This window comes from Cynocephalus volans, chromosome 10 (assembly GCF_027409185.1).
Source record: "Cynocephalus volans isolate mCynVol1 chromosome 10, mCynVol1.pri, whole genome shotgun sequence".
Classification (NCBI taxonomy): domain Eukaryota; kingdom Metazoa; phylum Chordata; class Mammalia; order Dermoptera; family Cynocephalidae; genus Cynocephalus; species Cynocephalus volans.
In genome coordinates, this window is record NC_084469.1 from 114,121,515 (window position 1) to 114,139,960 (window position 18,446).

General features: G+C 47.7%; 1 protein-coding gene and 1 pseudogene across 7 annotated transcripts in view; one reads left to right on the forward strand and one right to left on the reverse strand.

The window, feature by feature from the left end:
• The window catches only part of KLHDC4 (kelch domain containing 4), a 64,320-nt gene that overhangs the window by 39,124 nt on the left and 6,750 nt on the right, over positions 1 to 18,446 (forward strand). For all 7 annotated transcript variants that reach the window (XM_063111516.1, XM_063111517.1, XM_063111518.1 and 4 more), the window contains one exon: positions 4,227 to 4,386. In XM_063111516.1, the coding sequence (XP_062967586.1) occupies positions 4,227 to 4,386 (160 nt within the window). The remainder of the gene's footprint in view (positions 1 to 4,226; positions 4,387 to 18,446) is intronic.
• On the reverse strand, positions 16,426 to 17,230 carry LOC134389550 (RWD domain-containing protein 1-like; annotated as a pseudogene).

The window sequence follows — 18,446 nt, forward strand, 5'->3', positions numbered from 1 at the left end:
GGATCTGAAGATCTGTGATTTTTCCTATACCTGGGAAGTTTTCTGCCACTATTTTGTTGAATATGTTTTCAATGGAATCTCCATTTTCCTCCCCTTCTGGAATACCCATGACTCGGATATTTGAGCGCTTAAGGTTGTCTGATATCTCTCTCAGATTTTCTTCAATGTCCTTGATTCTTTTTTCTTTCTTTTTGTCTGCTTGTGTTATTTCAAAGAGCCCATCTTCAAGTTCAGAAGTTCTCTCTTCAACTTCGACAAGCCTGCTGGTTAAACTCTCCATTGTGTTTTTTATTTCGTTGAATAACTTCTTCAGTTCAGCAAGTTCTGCTACATTTTTTTTCAGGACATTGATTTCCTTGTACATTTCCTCTTTCAGATCCTGTATACTTTTCCTCATTTCATCATGATGTCTAGCTGAGTTTTCTTGTATCTCATTCAGTTTCCTTAGAATTATCACTCGAAATTCCTTGTCAGTCATTTCAAGGGCTTCTAGTTCTATAGGATCTAGAGTTTGAGATTTATTAACTTTTGGTGGTGTACTTTCTTGATTTTTTGTATTTCTGGTATCTTTTTTTGATGTTTGTTCATTGTGGCAGGGGGTTTCACAGTCCACTGGTTTGAGACTATTGACTAACTAAGATGTTGCTGTGGTTGCCAATTTGGTATGGCTACCTCCGTGACTGCTCAGTTGGCCTCTAGTGCCTTGTGTGTATGGTTGCCTCAGGTCTTGGGCCTCTCTGGGGAGCCACCTCTCTGGTCAGCTTGGACTCTGCTGGGCTGCTGGATCACGTACCACAGGTTGTGTGATCTCTGCTGAGCTTTCACTTCCCGTGCAGGACTTCTCCCTGTTCCGTGCGCTCTGGCCCAGGCTGTTGGGTCGTGCAGTGGTGACCCCACAGGGTGTGTGGTTTCTGTCGGGTCTCCGCCTCCCTAGCTGGACGTCTCCCCACTCTGTGCGCACTGGGCTGGGCTGGGACATGTCTTCTGCAACCCTTGTCTATCAGCTGGGCCTTCAGGACCCTGTTCGGCACCGCCTCGCCCAGGAAGTCTACCAGGTTTCTGCTAGGCACAGACAGCCGGTTGCTCTGGGTGCCTTTGTAGCACTGTGTAGATCTTTCTTGGGACTTATCACCTTCCTCCTGGTATCGCGGTTATTTGTGTACTTGTCTTATCTCCCACACCAGAGCGTGGGCTCCTCGGGGAGGAGCCCGCAGCACACGGTTCACCTTTGTATACCCCCTGCGTGGACCGAGTCCGGTGCACGCCTGCAGTCAGCTCTCCGGCAGGTTCAAGCGGACTTGGGAACTCTCCAACCACACTATTCCTAACTAGAAATCGGTTAGGCGTTTTTCCGAACTGGTGGCTGCAGAGATGGCATCTGCCTCCCAGTAACAGGAAGTTTACCAGGGGCTGGAGCCCAGGGTGCGGTGGAGTGATAGTCGGCCCCGCCTGTGCTTCCTTGCCCTCCCGTCGCTGGCCGGGGACGCCCCATGCCACCAGCCCCGCCAGAGAACCCCGGAGGGAGTGGGAGGGGAGGCTGGCCCACAGGCCCTGCGAAGCCCCGCGCTGGGGCAAGCAAGTGGGAAGGCTCAGTGAGGAGCCGAGCCAGGCGAGGAGGACAGGCTTGGCTGAGCTGGGCTGGAGCTGCCACCACCTGAGAAAATGGAGGCAGCCCCGGGGGCGGTGAGTGGCCCGGTGATGCAGGTGGAAGCCGGGCGGGCGTCAGCCCCCCGAGCAGGGCCGGGTCGGGGGTCACTCACAGGGCTGTGCCAGGTCGGGCACTCCCTCTCTGTCTCTGGTTTGTCGCCTTCCCCGTTCTTGGCCGTCGCCGCCTCGGGCTGCTCGCTCGGTCCTGCGGCGCGGCTCGGGAGCTCCCAGGAATCTTCTTTTATGCTGGCCTGAAACCTCGAATCATGAATAGGGTAGCTGGCCGCCTTCAGCGTGGCCCCGGCCTCCGGGATCCTGGCTGCATCAACCACAGCCCTGGCGCCATGTTCCCTGTTTAGAGACTCGCTTTTGCAGCTGAGAAACAGTTCTTTTCCTGCTCCATACTTCAAAGCTGTTGCCTGTAAATGAGGCAGCCTCTCCTGCCAAGGGCAAAGTGGCAGTCAGCCCCCACGACCAGCCACCAGCAGTGGTCCTCCCTTAAGAGACGGCAAGAGGAAGGTCCACAAGTTTCCCGGCTGCCTAAGGCCCAGTGGCCGCCTTTTCCACCTCAGCTACTCCGCGCCAGCCGCCGCAGCCACCGCCATCTTGAAACCTCTTTGACTTTGCTAGGAAAATTAAAAGTTTATAAACTTGCTTCTCTGCTTTTTTTCTGGAATGGCATATGAGGAGACAAGGTATGATGTTTGTCTTTATTAACTGGAGACTTCACTAAATAAGAGCCTTTATTTTGTTACGGTAGATTCCTGCTCTCTGTTCCTTTGACTTGTCATGATTATATTCAATTCCAGTTCCAAAACAGTTACTCTTCAAACAGCATACACTGGCTAGAGCACGATGCTGATAACACCAAGGTCAGTGGTTCACCAGTCCCTGGACAGACAGCCGCCAAAAAAAAGGTCACTTTTATTTTTTTATTTTTTGTTTGTTTTTACCGGTAAGAGGATGCAACCCTCAGCACAGTGCGGTCCACACCACGCTCAGCCAGTGAGCTCACCGGCCATCCCCATATAGGATCCAAACCCACGGCCTTGGTGCTCCCAGCACCGCACTCTCCCAAGTGAGCCACAGGGTCGGCCCTAAAGTTTACCGTTGCTGGTTTTGAGACATAGGGGTCATGTACAAGGTCCAGAGCAATGTCTCTAGGAGCAAAGACAAGTCCCAGCGTACAGCAAGCAAGGCAGTGGGACTTCAGACGTACAACTGCAGGGAACTGGATTCTACCAATGTTTTAGTCCATTTTGTGTTGCCATAACAGAATTACCTGAGACTAGGTAATTTATAAAGAACAGAGGTTTATTTGGCTTACTATCCTGGGACAGCTGCATCTGGCATGGGCCTCAGGCTGCTTCTACTCATGGCGGAAAGTGGCAGGTAGCTGGTGGGTACGAGCAGATCACATGGCGAGAGGAAGCAAGAGAGAGAGGAGTTTGACTTTTGAATACCAACTTTCTAAGTTTTCCTTGAAGCAGTTGGTATTTATCTTACATGCAGAATAGAATTTCTTTATGAAAATCTGCAATGTGAAACCTGAGAAAACAGTGGAAGGTAGCAAATTCTTTTAAAAATGACAAGCTTCCATGTTCCTTGTCTATGGATTAGGAGCTGTTCTCCTGCAAAAGGGTGCGGTTGATTTGAGTGGCAGCGAGTTCAGTTTGTGCCTCAGCTTTGCTTAAGACCAGGCGAGGCAGACAGCACAGGTGGACACCTGACGCCCCTTCCTGTGCCTGGCGCTGCGCTGTGCCTGGTAGTTGAGGGTGGGCATAGCAAGGCCTGCCTTGCGCTAGCTCGTGCGTGTGGTGGTGATCGGCAGTGATCATTTTGCACATGCTTTGGAGCTACAGACGTAGATGCAACGTGAAGAAGAAAAATGGTCACTGCAAACTTGGAGTAGAGTTTCTCACTTTTTCCACGTGTTCTTTAAAAAATCAGTTTTAGCTCTCCTTTCTGAGTAGCTGGAGAGCAAGCTCGTATTCTGTAACAGTTATCCCAGAAAACTCCCACATCGGGATGCAGCATTCTTAGTGCACCTCTGATGCTCCCTGTGACTCCGGCAAAGTTGTCCCGCCATCCCCCGCCACGGTGTTCATTCCCTTTTCAAGTCCCTGTCTGTGTTTGGAGTCTTTTGACACAGAATGCCAGGGCATGGGGCAGGGCAGGCCACAGGGCCTCTTTTGCCATGGTTCTTGCCAAGCTGTGACTGTCTCCATTCAGATGATTCAGATAGATCAATGTTACGTTGTTGGTCTTAAAATTACACACATAGTAACCTAATGTAATTACTTGCAAGACTGCGATTTTGTCAATTGTGTAAGGAAAGACAGTATAATTTTCATATTAAATTACTGTGTTTCTGTGGGCTGGGCTCATTTCTAGTTTTCAAATGCAAACTCACGTATGCTTGTGGTCCATTCATATGAATTTAACCTTTAGTTAAACAGATAACTTAGTAAAAATGGTAGGAAATTTACCTTTAATTTAAATCAGGTTCACTTTTTAATGTCACTGCCTTTTTCAGATGTTATTGACAATGGTGGTTTGTGTTACTTTATCCCAACCAGGGATTACATCTATTACAATGACGTGTATGCCTTTAACCTGGACACATTCACATGGAGCAAGCTGTCCCCGTCAGGGACTGGGCCCACACCCAGGTCAGGCTGCCAAATGTCCATCACTCTACAGGGAAGCATCATCATTTACGGGGGCTACTCGAAACAGGTAAGCCTGGGTATGTAGGGAAAAAGAGCAACTTCTGTTTGTTGTCTTTCTGATTTATCAGTACTAGAAACTTCCAAATAAGATTGCACATTAGTTTAATATAAAGTTATTTTTATTGAATTAAAATGGATAGAGATAGTGTTAATATTCTCCTCTGTGAACATAATAAGATTTTTAAAGACCATATTACATTATAGTCCATATTCCTTCAAAATGTTGCAGTAGGAATACTGTATTTTGGGGGGGTCTTTATTCTTAAGCCATAGAAACTAACTACTACTGTATAGCATTTCATTGTAAAATATACCACAACTTAGTTCTCCTTTCTACTGTTCACAGGCGTTTTTCTTTTTGATCTGCAAACGGTGCAGAGTCTCCCTCACTGGCCTGCCCTGCGCACAGCACACACACAGCACATGCACAGCACGTGTCCCTGCAGCCCCACAGTTACTGAGATGGAGCACTTTACCAGCCTCATGTTTTTGTGAATCTGAGACTTGTGGAATGGTGTCTCATTGTAGGGGTTTTTAAAACCCTTTTTACTTTGAAATTTTCAAACATCCTCGTGTAGGAACTAGGAAGAATCTTACAGTGGATGCTCACTTGCTGTCTGCATGGTCCTGTCATACATCTGGCCATGCATCTGCACCTCATCTGTCAGTCATCTTTTTTGATGTATTACAAAGAAAAACTGCAGACGTCTTCCCTTAAGTCCTTGATCGAGGGTACCATCACATGGAGGTCATGGTTAATTGTTATGTAAACTCTGCCTCACTGAAATGCTTGCTCATGTTTCTCGTGCACAGCGCTGGCTGTGCTGGTGCATGTGCCATGTGGCCCTCACCCTGCGGTGCCCTTGCCACCAGTGACAGACACTGTGCTGGCTTTTCCCACTGTGTGAAACGTGCTGTCCAGGCTCCTAGTAGCTGCAGCCACACCATGTGTGCTCAAGCTGTCCTTCACCCGGCATGTGCTCGAGCTTTCTCCATAAGGCGTGTTCCAGTTTGTTGCTTCATGATGCTGAGTAGACTTCTAGTATGTGACCATACTGGTTTGTGTTTCCATATTTTGTTTGTGGACACCAGGGTTGCCGGGAATACAGCTGCTGTGAGCATTTGTGTACAAGTCTTCGTGTGGCTACCTATCTTGATTTCTCTTGAGTAAAAACCTAGAAGTGGAGCTGCTGGGTCCCAGGGTGGACGTAGGCATCATTTAGTAGGTGGCTGGACCTCTTCCCAAAGCAGTTGCACTGAAGGTGGCCACACTGCATTAGAAGCATCTGAGAGTTCTGTCACTCCACATTCATGCTGACGTTTGGTGGCTTCAGCCTTTTCATTAAAAATGAAAAGCCGTTCTGGTGGATGCATGGTATCATTATGGTTTAAGTCACATTTCCCTGGTGACTGCTGCTGCTGGGCACTTTTCATGAGCTTACTGGTCATTCGTATGTATTACAAAGAAAAACTGCAGACGTCTTCCCTTAAGTCGTACAAAGAATGTGTTCATCATGCCTTTTGCTATTTTTATGGGCTGCATTTTTATTATTGAGTTGTGGGGGTCTTTATATCCTGGTACTGTCCTTTTCAGGCACGTGTGTCACAGACACCTTCTCGCAGCTGGTGGCTTGCCTGTCTGCTCTCTTGAGTGCTTGTTGGAGAGTAGAAGCTTTAAGTTTTGACGAGGTCTTATTTATTATGTTTTTCTTTTATGATTATTGCAATCTGGGACCTCAAGGAGACCTTGGTTACCTTCAGTAACGAAGATTTTCTCTGTTTTTCTCTAAAAGTGCTATTGTTTTAGCTTTTACATTTAATTTTACAGTCTACCTTGAACTAATTTTCATGTGTGGCATGAGGTGGGTATTGAGGCTATTGTATGTTTTTTCCATGTAGATATTTGTTTATTACAGCACCATTTGTTGAAAAGACTTTTCTTTCCCCACTGGATGCCTTAGGACCTTTGTCGAAAATCAGATGACTCTGGAACTTTAGGTCTGTTTCTGGACTCTCCTTTCTCTTCTGTTGATATATTTGCCAGTCTTATGCCAGTGTCGCACTGTCTTCATTATGCTCCATTGTAGTGAATCTTGAAGTCAGGCAGCATAAGTCCTTCAACTTTGTTCCTGTTATTCACAGTTGTTTTGGCTATTCTAGGTTCTTAGCATTTCCGTATAAATTTTAGCATCAACTTGTCAATTTCTATCATTGAAAAAAAAAGGCAAAAAACTCTCCCAAAAGACTACTGGGAATTGTGATTAGGTTTGCTTTTAATCTGTAGATGAATTTGATATTTTTGAGTCTTCCAATCCTTGAACATGGATTATCTCTCCATTTACTTTGGTTTTCTTTAAATTTTTTTAGCAGTGTTTTGTAGTTTTCACTGTAAAGTTCTTACACATCTTATGTTAAATTTATCTTTTATTTATTGATGCTGTTGTGAGTGGAATTTCTTAAAATTACACTTTCCAGTTGTTTGCTGCTGGTGTATACAAACGTTTTATTTTCTATATATTCACCTTGTATTTTGTGGTCTTGTAGAATTCACTTATTTCCAGTAGTTTCAGATTGATTAAGGTTATGTAACCAGTCATGTAATATGCATATTGAGAGGACTTCAGTGCAGGGCTGGAGAGGAACGTGCAGAGTGGGTTTCCCAGTGTGGTCTTCTGTCTCAGGAGGAAAGCCATCAGTGACATCCACTATTCAGTACGATATTAGCTGTAGCGTTTTCATAGACCCCCTTTAAGTTCTGATTCTAATTCTTATCTGCTGAGAGTTTTTATCCTGAATGGGAGCAAACTTTTGTTAAATCCATTTTCTGCACTTATTGAAATGATCATTCAGTTTTTCTCCTTTATTTACATTGTGAATTAGCTTGGTTAATTTTCTGGTGTTACCAATGTCCTATTTATAGGATAAACCCTACTTGGTTGTAATGTATTATCCTTCCTGTGTCCTGCTGGATCTGATCTTCTCATGTTCTATTAAGGATTCTATGTCTGTGTTCATGAGGGAAATTACTCTGTAGTTTTCTTTTTGAATATTTTTGATAGGTTTTGGAGTTAGGTTCCTCTTGCCTCATTATATGAGTTGAGACGCGTTCTCTCTTCTGTTGTACGTAACATTTTGTGTCAGATTGATGGTATTTATTCCTTAAGTGTTGGGTGGAATTTACCAGTGAAACCATCTGGGCGTAGGTATTCTCAATAGGAAGGTTTTTGATAATGAATTCAATTTCTTTGATAGATATAGCGCTAATCAGATTTTGGTTCATCTTGTGTCAGTTTTGATAAGTTGTATTTCTCAAGGAGTTTGTTCATTTCATTTTTATTGTCAAATCTGTTGTCATAAAGTTGTTTGTAAGATCTCTTATTATCATTTTGATGTGTGTAGGACCTGCTCTGACATTCCTTGTCCTGATATTGGTCGTTGTTGTTGTTTCTCTGTCTCTCTCTCTCTCTGTCTCTCTCTCTCTCTCTTTTTTTTTGATTAATCTATGTCTTAGTCCATTTTTTACCGTGATAACAGACTACTACAGCACAGACTGGGTGATTTATAAAGAAAAGTTTATTTCTTATAGTTCTGGAGGCTGGGAAGTCCAATATAAAGGTGCTGGTGCCTGGCGAGGGCCTTCGTGCTGTGTCATCAAATGGCAGGAGGTGACAGAGAGAGAGAGAGCGTGTGCGAGTGAGCACACAGCAGAGCCCTCATGATCCAACACCTCCTGCCAGCCCCGCCTCCCAACACTGCCGCCTTGGGGATTAGGCTTCTAGCACATGGACTCTGGGAGACACATGCAGATCATAGCAGGCTCTGTTAGGGATTTGTCAGTCTCACTTAGCTTTCAGCCAAGCTCAGTTTCCTGCTGTTTCTCTGGTGTGAACGTGTGGGTGGATGCTCTTGTCTCCATCCCCTCATCCTTCTTAGCCTTCCTGTGTACTGCTGGATCTGATTTGCTCAAGGCTTACTTTGCTCTTCTTCTAGCTCCTTAGAGTTGAACAGATTTTAAATCTTTTTTGAATATAGGTATTTAAAGTTATAAATTTCCCTCTAAAAACTGTTTGACTGTATTTTACAGATTTTATCAATGAATTTGATGTATTTCCTAATTTGTGGTTTCTTCTTTGAACTATACATTGCTTCAGTGTGTGTTGTGTAATGTCCTACGTATCTTATTGCTAGTAGTTTCTAATGCAATTCCATTGTGGCTAGAGAATATACTTTTTGTGAATTCAGAATTATATTTCTAGCTGTTGTAAGTATGTTGAAATTCAGCAGCTTCTGATGTGTTGATTTTTGCATCTGCAGCCGTGCTGATGGTGAGTTATTCTGGTGACTTACCTGCCAGATGCTTTTTGGTTTCTTGTGCAGATGATCATGTCATGCACAAACATTGGTGTGTCTTCCTTCCAGTCGTTATACTACTTGGCACTTCTTTCTTGCCTTGCTGTGTTCACAGGAAACAGAGTTCCCTTCTTTCCCATTGTCTTAAGATGATAAGTCTTCCCTGGACACTGTGAACACAGTATGGCCTTGTATTTCTGGGCTGGTTTGTGAGCAGAGCTCCCTAGAGGAAGACAGATGGACTCCCCACCCCACCCCACCCCCTGTTGTCCTAGGCCTGCAATTATGAGGTCTTTCAGCCTGTGACTCCCAGCTCATGGGAGCGTCCGTGCTCAGGCCTTCTTCCTGGAGCTGCTGTGTGTGTGCTGCCAGACAGTGTGTGCTGCCCGTCGGTGTGTGCTGCCCGTTGGTGTGTGCTGCTTGACCCTTCTCTCTGCAGTCCTTTCCACCCAGGGGTTAGCTTTCTCACAGCTGTAGGAAAGTGATCTTTACTTTTGTTTTCTGGTTTCTTCTGCAAAAAAACACAAAAAAGCTGTGAATGCTTATATGGTGCACATCAAATCTCATTTTAGATGGTCAGGTGCAGGCAGTGCCTCAGTGCTGTGGTGCTGAGTGTTGCTGTGTGAAGTGTGGGATGGGCTTCTGCGAAGCTTTAAGTCACTTTTTCCCCAGCCAGGAGTGCCGTGAAGGGACTGGCACATGCCCTCGGAGAGTCTGTGAACGATTACTGTTCACTGAGTGGTCCTGACTCCCACGTAGCAGGGCAGTCATCGTGGCTGCTGTGCCAGATAGAACTCTGAAAAGGGAGGCCCAGCGTGAGCCGGGCCGTAAAGGACAGATTGGAAGGGAACATTGGGCAAATTCTCAAACTAGGGGAGGTTTATGAGCAAGGGGGCAGCGCTAGAAATGTGCAGTGTGTTTGGAGGAAGTCGTGAGCCTCTGTGGCTTGGAGTCAGAGGTCCATGTGGACTGGGAGAGCCTAGGGCTGGGAAGGGCGGGATGTGGGTGAGGATCGAGCTCCTCCCCTAGAGAAATGGTGCTAGTAGGGAGGACTTGGGAGGGAGGGAGCACTCTGCCAGCAGAGACAGCTGGCCCGAGGGGCTGGAAGAGCTGCTCAGCTGAGGAACAGAAAGCACACAGTGACACTTGGTCCACAGTAGGTACTTGTAAGGTAAGAAGCGTAAAGGGTGGTGGCTTTGGGTGTGGAGAGGAAGGGTAGAGGGCAGCGATGTGGCCTTCTGACCGAATAGGCCGGTCAGTTGTTCTGGGGTAGTCATTTGTGATTCCATTACTGGCAGTCAGGGGTGGATGGTGGGGGTTGTAGCAGTGAAGTCAGCAGGAGCTGGAATTTATTCCTTATTGCTCAGGAGACACCCAGGAAGCATAGCTGAATTTATCCATGTTAGGCCTGTGTTTTCCTGTTGTGTAGCGAGGTAATCACAGTCTTGTATTAGTAAGTAGTGACCTCATTTATGTGGATAGAGTGGGCCCTGAGCAGTTATGGGGCATCTGTGCCTGGAGAGTGCCCTGGGGGTTGAGGGCCCCTGTTGGTCCTGGGCTCCTCTTGCTCTGTTTGATGGTCCTAGTATTAAACAGAAGTTTTCTGCAATTGCTTAAAATGTTTATAATAGTAATCATGGTTTTTATTTGTATTATTATTTTTCAATTCGCATGAGGAGGTGCCCAACCCTGGTGTGTGGCGCCAGAAGAGAATGTGCTGTGTTTAGTCTGAGCATGTAAGCAAGGGGGGTGCTGGATCAGGAAGGACCTCTGTCCACTTGGAGACATCTTGGGACGTTCGTGGGACCTGGACTTGTGATTGCACACCTGTGTCCAAGTCACTGAACACCTCGCAGAGATCCCACAGCCATGTTCTGCGTCTCAGCCCCACCCCCAGGAGCATGTGCCTGCAGCATGTCCAACTTGGTGGAACTCTTCTGGATTCTACAACCTTACAAGTATGGGATTTCAGTCTCCTGATGGCAGTCTGTCAGAGATTGAATTTAAAGTTTTCTTGGTCAGCCTTTGTTCTGAGCAGAGAAAACCAGCTCATTTTCTAGAGTTGTGGCTGACATTGGTAAACCTGTTGTAGGTATTTTGATAGTCAGGGGGGGCACTAAGAAACAGGCTAATTTGTCCAAAAGCTGTGCATAATGCCCTGATCTAATGCTTTATCACGGCAGATGTTTCAGAGATGCAGTAGGAGGGTAAACCTTAAACCCTGTTAGGCTGACACCACTTTAATCAGAGTTGTGCCCGACTCTCAGCAGCTGCTGCTCCCCAGCTGTCCGCATGGACTCATCTTCAGTCTGCGGGTGGATGATCCCAATCCACTTAGTTCAGCAGCCCCTCGCTCCAAGCCTTTGGCAGCTGGAATTGCAGTGAAGAGTTTGTCTGTTTGGATTCATGGGGGATTTATCAGAATTAGTGAGATTTGAATTGTGAATGGCATGCAGTATTAGAAAGTGGGTAGTGTGAGTAGGTGGTCAGCTGTATGGCGTAACTGAGTCCGGCTGGAGCTTCTGTGAACAGTCTAGCTGGGGGGGCGGGGGGGGCTCCTCCTTGCTCTGTGATCAGCACCCACCTCTCCTGCATGCTCCCTTGGAGAGATCCAGCAGTCATGCAGCTGTGCAGGGTGGGGGCAGCAGTCTAGAGAAGACCCTCCACATGTGGTGGTCATCTGTCCTCCCTCCTTCCTCGTGGCAGAGGCCTTTGCCTTACATCTCACCGAGCAACCAGAAGCAGCTGGAAGAGAGCTCAACTGTGCTGCTACCATGTGCCCTACCCCTCTTGCCAGAGCTCACGTCACACTTTCCCCCCTGGTCTGGGCTCTTCTCTGCCCTCTTGTGGTCCCTCCAGCCTACAGCAGCCGAGTGCCCTATAGGACCCGCGTGTCCTCATGCAGAGCCCCAGGGGTGGTGGTCCATGCAGTGCAGCCACTCCCAGCTCTCCTCCTCCCATGTGTCCTTGTTCTTCAGACCATTGCCCTCCCTGCTGGAGACAGACTTGTTCCTTGTCTCCCACCTGGAGAAGAGGGGGCCATGAGGCGGGAGTCTTGTCCACTTAGTGTCCCTGGTGTCCAGATGGTGCCCCTCGCTTGATAGGGTGTGGTCTGATGGAGGTGCGCTGACCCACACTGCATGGTGAGGCTTCAGTGTCGCTTTGCACCTGAAGAGCCCTGATTGATCACAGTCGGCAGTAGTCGCAGAGCCTGGACCTTGGAGTCAGAACCGGCTCTAGAGCTAGGAAGGTACCCACAGTCATCACCACCTGCCTCATCTTCAGCAGGGTCTCATCTTGGGCCCCTCCGCAAAAAGCATCCAAATACCCTCCTGAGGACTTGAGAGGTTCCTCCAGCCTTTGCCCTGCCATAAAGGCTGGGCATCTTCAGTCCACACCCTGACCAGTTTATGTGAGTTCCATGTCCATCCGAGCTAGCTGGTACTTTGATGACTGGCTGCATCTTCACAAGAGGAACGAACTCTGAGAGACCACAGACCCCACAGATGGTCATGTCTATGTCCACGTATTCCTCAGTCTGTCTGCAAGTGCTGAGGGGGGTTCCAGAGGTGAGAAATTCTGTTCCTTTAGAGAGTCAGGGGACTTCTTCTAAAGAGAAGGCGGCGTGTGAGCCAGGCCTGAAAAAAGAGTCCAGCTGTGACTGCTGTAATGCCACGTCGGATGGAAAAGGTGGCGAGGTGGGATGGTGAACCTCAGGCTGTGACTTAGTGGTCTGTTTCTGTGGACATGTGGACAGCCAAGGGTTACATACCATTGAGGACAGGATCTCAGTTCCCTGAAATCCTGCCATCCTGTTTCCATGTTGTATTAGTCCGTTTCTGTTGCTTATAACAAAAATACCTGGAACTGGGTGATTTATAAAGAAACTGTATTTATTGCTTACAGTTTCAGAGTCTGGGAAGTCCAAATCTAGGGAACACATCAGGTGAGGGTCTGCCTTGGTGGTGGCTCAGTGACACAGGATATCCCATCGTGAGATGGAAGAAGCAGAGAGATACTCTCATGTGCTCTTCTTTTAAAGCTCTCAGAACCACACATGCCCCTGACCACCATTATTAATCCATTCACTACTGCACGGTTCTACAGTCCAATCACCTCTTCAAGGCCCAACCTTTCAGTTACCATGATAGGATTTCCTACCCTCAACAGTCACTATGGGGATCAAGCTTCAACAGTCACAATGGGGATCAAGCTTCAGTGACTTAAAACTTGGGACACTGTTCAGTCCCTATCTCATGTAGAATACTGTGTCACCAGAACATTGCTTCTCTTGTCACTGTTTGGTGGTTGAATTCCTCACTCAGAAGCGGACAGGTCATGAGTGTAGGAATCATGTGACCTGGCAGATCCCATCTGATCTCAGAGCCAGAGGAAGATCCTGGATCCCCCACTTCCATGGCCAGCTCTGCCAGCTGTGTGGGACATCTGTCCCCATCTGTGCGCTGTGGAGTTGGACACAGCAGTGGTTCCTACTCTTGTCCCGATGACCTGTGGCAGCAGTTGGTTGTGTCTGGATATTTTTTAAATGGTGCAGCTGGACATTTTTGTTTAGGAAGGGGTGGGGAGAGGTCCCTCAGCTGTGGGGCTCTTCGTCACTGTTTCCGTAGTTGTGTGAAGATTGTCTCGGGTGCAAATAGAGCAGGTGTGCTTTGGGGCTTGGCCTTCTGGTAAGTTAGGAAGGTGGGACCTTGTCCAGACATGATGAGTATGCAGAGGGATTTCATTAGATTTCAGGAGAAAGGACCAAGTCCCTGGAGAGGGAAGCGTGGGGTGCAGACCCCAGGCTGGCCCTGGTATCACTCATCCTGACAGCTGAGGAAGTGCGTGGGCTTTTTGAAACATGTCACTGAAGCAGTTTTAAAAGTGAAGCTGAAAAAATCATTCTTGGATTTCCTTCCAGTTTACTAACTAGAAGTGGTGCTTGGCATAATTGACAAGGATGTTATTTGGTAGCAACCTGTATTTTATGTTGTCCACGTGATGAGTCACTGCGTGTGGCCCTCTCATCGTGAGGTCCTTAATCCCATGTCCCGCTAAGGAGGAAGGTGACTTTTTGTGTGCTCACCTAGAGAGGCACCTCTCCTGCACCCTTGCCCTGCCTGTTGTTTTTACGGTGGGAACCACTCATGGCTGTGTAAGGCAGTGAGAACCTGGCGTGAGGAATCGCTGCACAGCCCGTGTGTGTTCCTGACGAGACCACTGGACTCCCACCATCTGGGGGCAGCCTGGATGAACAAGGTCTCCCATCATGAGGAGTAGGGGCATGTTGAAGAGAAGGCCACTCTGGCTTCTGTGTTTCACAGAGGTCCGCCTGGGCCACACCTTGCTGATAGAGGTGGTGGCACAGTCACTGTTGTGTCCTGGGAGACCTCAGCCGTGACCATATCCAGTTTTGAAAAGTACCCCTGTTGTAACTCCAGAGAGTCAGGGTGCGATTGTGATAACTTCATAGAAACAAAATATGGGTAACATCCGCAGGCTAGAGACAGGAAGGCTGCGGCCATCCCCTCCGGTGCTCTGTGCATTGAAGCCAAGAATTGTGTGATGTTGTAAAGAAGCTTATCCTTGACCCTGGGGAACTTGTTTCCAGCACACTTCTGGATCACCACGGTTCCCAGCAGTCAGGTGAAACGCAGGACAGCTCCGTGCCCCAGCTGGCTGGCCAGCACCTCCTGCTCAGCCGCTGGGTGCAGGGCTGCTGCTTCTCAGCTCTCTGGCAGCCCTAGGCTCATGCCCCTGCATTGTGTCGCTCCCTGTCTGTGGCTCACAGTCATGCTGCCGCAGCCCTGCCCCATCCCAGTACCACTGCTCGTTCACACTCCCCTCCACCCACCGGACAGTCCCTAGGAGCCGCCAGAGCACTTGCAGTCACGATGGTCACAGCCCCTGGCAGTGTCTGTCCACGTGGTAGTCTGGTTTTGATGTGTTGACCGAGGCTGGTTTAGTTGGCCCTTGGAAAGCAGGTTCCTTGGGGGTAATTTCTTCCTCTCAGCCATTTTCATTTTGTTGTGTGTCTCAACCTGGTCATAGCTGCTTTATGTGGGACCGTCCCCTTCCCTTCGGGGATGAGCTTGGAAAGGCCCCAGACAGCTGGGTCACCACACGTCAAGTCCAGGCAGCTCTGGCTGCAGGGGGAGTGTTGCGCCTGCCGCTCCACCGCCTCTTCCAGGGGGTGGCCCTGTGGTGTCCTCTGCTCTCCTGACAGTCTAAATGAGTCTGTATCTGAGTTTATGGTGCATGAGGACCGAGTCTGCAGAACTCGTATGCAGGCCCTGACAGGTGCCCCATGCCTGTGGTCGCATGGGGGAATTGGGTCCTGTCAGGGGACACGTCGCCTGCAGCTAGACCTCCTCTGGCCCTCCAGGCTGGGCCATTCTGGGCTTCAGCTTCTCAGCCGGACTCTGAACACCTTGGGAGACAGTAGTGTTGTGTGTAAACTCAGTGTTGTAACACTTGATATATCACTCTTTCAGGTGTCTCTGGGTTCCACTGAGACTGTATTAGGCTGAAATGTGGGGAGAGGAATAACTTCTCTGTAAAATGTATGTCTGAGTTACTGGTACGGTGGCATTAATGTCAGCTCTTCCTGAGCGTGTTAAGAAGGGCTCATTCTTAAAGAAAAGCAGGGCCCTTATCAGAGCTTTGGATTCCCTGGACTGAAGTTTGACATCTCCAAAAATTCATGCAAATTCTACTTACTTTTCTAGTACAGTTGGATCCATTCTTGTGAAAAGACTAACTGCATGGATTTAACACTAGCACCATCTGCATTAACAAAAAGAATTTGTGGCGTTGGTTATCCAAAATGATAATACTAGACAGCTTTCTGTTATTCCCTTTGAAGACGAGGCTGGACTTGGGGGAGTCTCAGCACTCCGAGAAAAGAAGTTGCTGTGGCAGGAGGCACTGGAGAGCTGCGGTGACAATACACCTGGGCTCCGGTGGGCTCTGTTGGGGGGGGGGGGGGGCCGCCCAGCCCTGTGACATGTTCTGGCTCAAGGGTCTTGAGGGAAAGCATTTAAATGTCGTAAAAGATCTCCCCTTTAGCCTGTTGATTCTAAGAAGGAAATGGTGCTGTCAGCAAAACAAGAAGAAAGTTAATGTCGGCAGGTGCAGGTTCCAAACGGAGGCTGGGAGAAGGTCTGCTGAGGCTCAACTGTGATTTGAGTTTCTAATGACAAATAGAGACGTCGTTGAATTCCTTCAGTGTCCCCTCAACAGGTAAGTCCTCTCTGGGTGTGAATTCAGTTCCCAGTGTCACTGGGCCTTTGGTTTGGAAGAGTAGTCACGGAAGTGAGAGCCATTTCCTCCTTGTGAACCTGCTGGAAAAAGAACGCCTCGTCTTAACTGTCCGAATGTGCAGAAGTCGCACCACTCGAGTTGAACAGATGTTCCCAGAAGGAAAACAGAAGAGGCTAACACCCAGCTTCCATTTCCTGAGATTCAGGCTGCTCTCCACGTGTGACTGGTGTTGAACCTGGTTTTGGGATATTTAGGCCCAGATGGAAATATGAAATATCCATGGACAGTTGGATTGTTTACTTTTTCAAAAGGAGAATCTTTTTTTCGTTGAAAGTTTAAGGTCAGTTTATTGAGTTCACTGATGAAAGCTATCAGAGGAATATCCTGAAAATTATTTTTTCCTAGAAGACAAGAAAGGAGACTCAGAACCCTCTCAGCACAGCCACAGCTGCCCTAGCGGGCAGGCCTGTCTGTGGACAGGGACAAGGTGCCTGTTGGTTCCGTCAGTCTCTGGGTCAGTGGGGTCGTAGTCCAGATCACCTTCCTCATCCTCCAGCTCCAAGTCATCCATTTCCTGGAACAAGGCTCATCCACCACCTCCACACTGTTGCCAGCATCCTGCAAAAACTGCACGTCAGGTGTTGAGCTCATGATCTGCTTTAAATAGCCGTTCCCCACTGAATCTGTTTTTTCCTGCTTGCTTCCTTTCAGCCATTTCCTTTTAATTTCCAAGAGTTTTGCATCAAACTCGGCCTTCCAGCTTAAGAAATTCTCTGATGTAGGAGGAATGCTGTGGAATAAGTCCTTCTAATCCGCTTCTGCTGCTTTTTCTCCTTCTCTCTTCTCCTTTTTATCTGATCTATTATTTCCTTTAATTTTCTTGCACAGCTATCACTAGAGTAAACATCCTCACCATACCAAGATTTTCTTCAGCCTGTATGCTAGTAGTTTTAAACTGTCTGAGACATCTTTATCGTCTAGATTTTCCTGGGAAAGTATTTCATAAAGGGGAGCTTCATCTGAGTATTTTTTACTAGTTGTAAACTTGAGGGTAGTCTAGACAGTTTCCTCATTTTCTCCAGCTTCAGTCGTCACAGCATTGGTGCAGCTGGATTTTCTTAGGACACTGTGAAGGCATCAGGGTGGGTGGACTTGACACCCTCTGGCTGGTTGCTGCTGCCCAGGAGTCGCCCAGGCGGCCACTGCCCACTTTTCCCCTTACAGTAAACACAGTGCATGTTAGTTAAAAGAAAGAGAACTATACGCGTATGTCTCCTTGCTTGTCAGACGAACAGCAGCCCCCAGTGCCCAGGTCTGGGTTTCTACCAATACTCTCCAGTGAAAGGAAGCAGGACTCCTCTGAGAAATGGCCAAGTGCAGAGCAGGGGACATACCAGATGAGCCAAGAGTGTCCTGTCCTGCCAGAGCCAAGCAAGTGCTGAGAAGAGACCCACGTCCGATCCGAGAATACAGGGGCCAACCAGAAGAGCTTCAGGGGCCAAAGCTGGAACAGCCTGAGCTACAAAGCAAAGCACCTTTGGGTTCTACCCAGAGCGTAGCATAAATGTCCACGAGTCTACCCTGTCCTACATACACGACTGATGAAATCAACTGGGGAAAGAGACAAGTCGCCCTTGCAGAATTATTCCAGATAATATACCTCAGGCGGGTGGAATGTGATCCCCTTCTCCTTCAGTGGGGGCCACACACAGTGACCTCCTTGCAAAGAGAGTGCAGGATGGAAAGGGGACAAACAGTAACTTCACATGGAGAAATCTGGTAAATGACCTCGGTCCGGTGCTGAAGGTCAGCATCACAGTGATGAGCCATGGTGATGGTGTGGAACCATCACAGGATGTGAGGAGAGGACACTTCACTTCTGGGGTCTTCCTCCCAAAAGCCCATCACCCCAGTCTAACCAAGAGAAAAGCATCAGAGAAATCTCGGTGTAAGGACATCCTACAAAACACCCGAGTAGCCCTCCTCAAAACTGTCAAGGACATCAGAGACAAGGAGAGTCTGAGAAACTGTCACAGCCAGAGGAGAGATGAGATGATTATATTACAGTGAATACAGTGTGGACTTAGTTAATAACAATGTGTCAATGAATGTTCAATAATTCTAACAAATATACCATAGTAACATAACGGTTTAACCGTAGGAGAAACTGGGTGCAGGGGGTACGGGAACTCTGTACTATCTTTCTAATTCTTCTATAAATGTAAAACTTCTAAAAAAAAAAAAAGTATTAAAAACAATTTAAAGGACAAACACCGAGAAAAAATTTAAATGGACTGGAGTCCCTCCACCAAGGAAGAGCATTTTGCTGATAACATTCTGACCACTTCTGGTGCCTGGGATTGAGGTGTGGTGTAAGGGTGTGGGATGTTGGCGTCGGAGAACAGCCTGTCTGGTCTGGTGGCAATAATAAAGGTAATTAGGAGCAGAAGACTA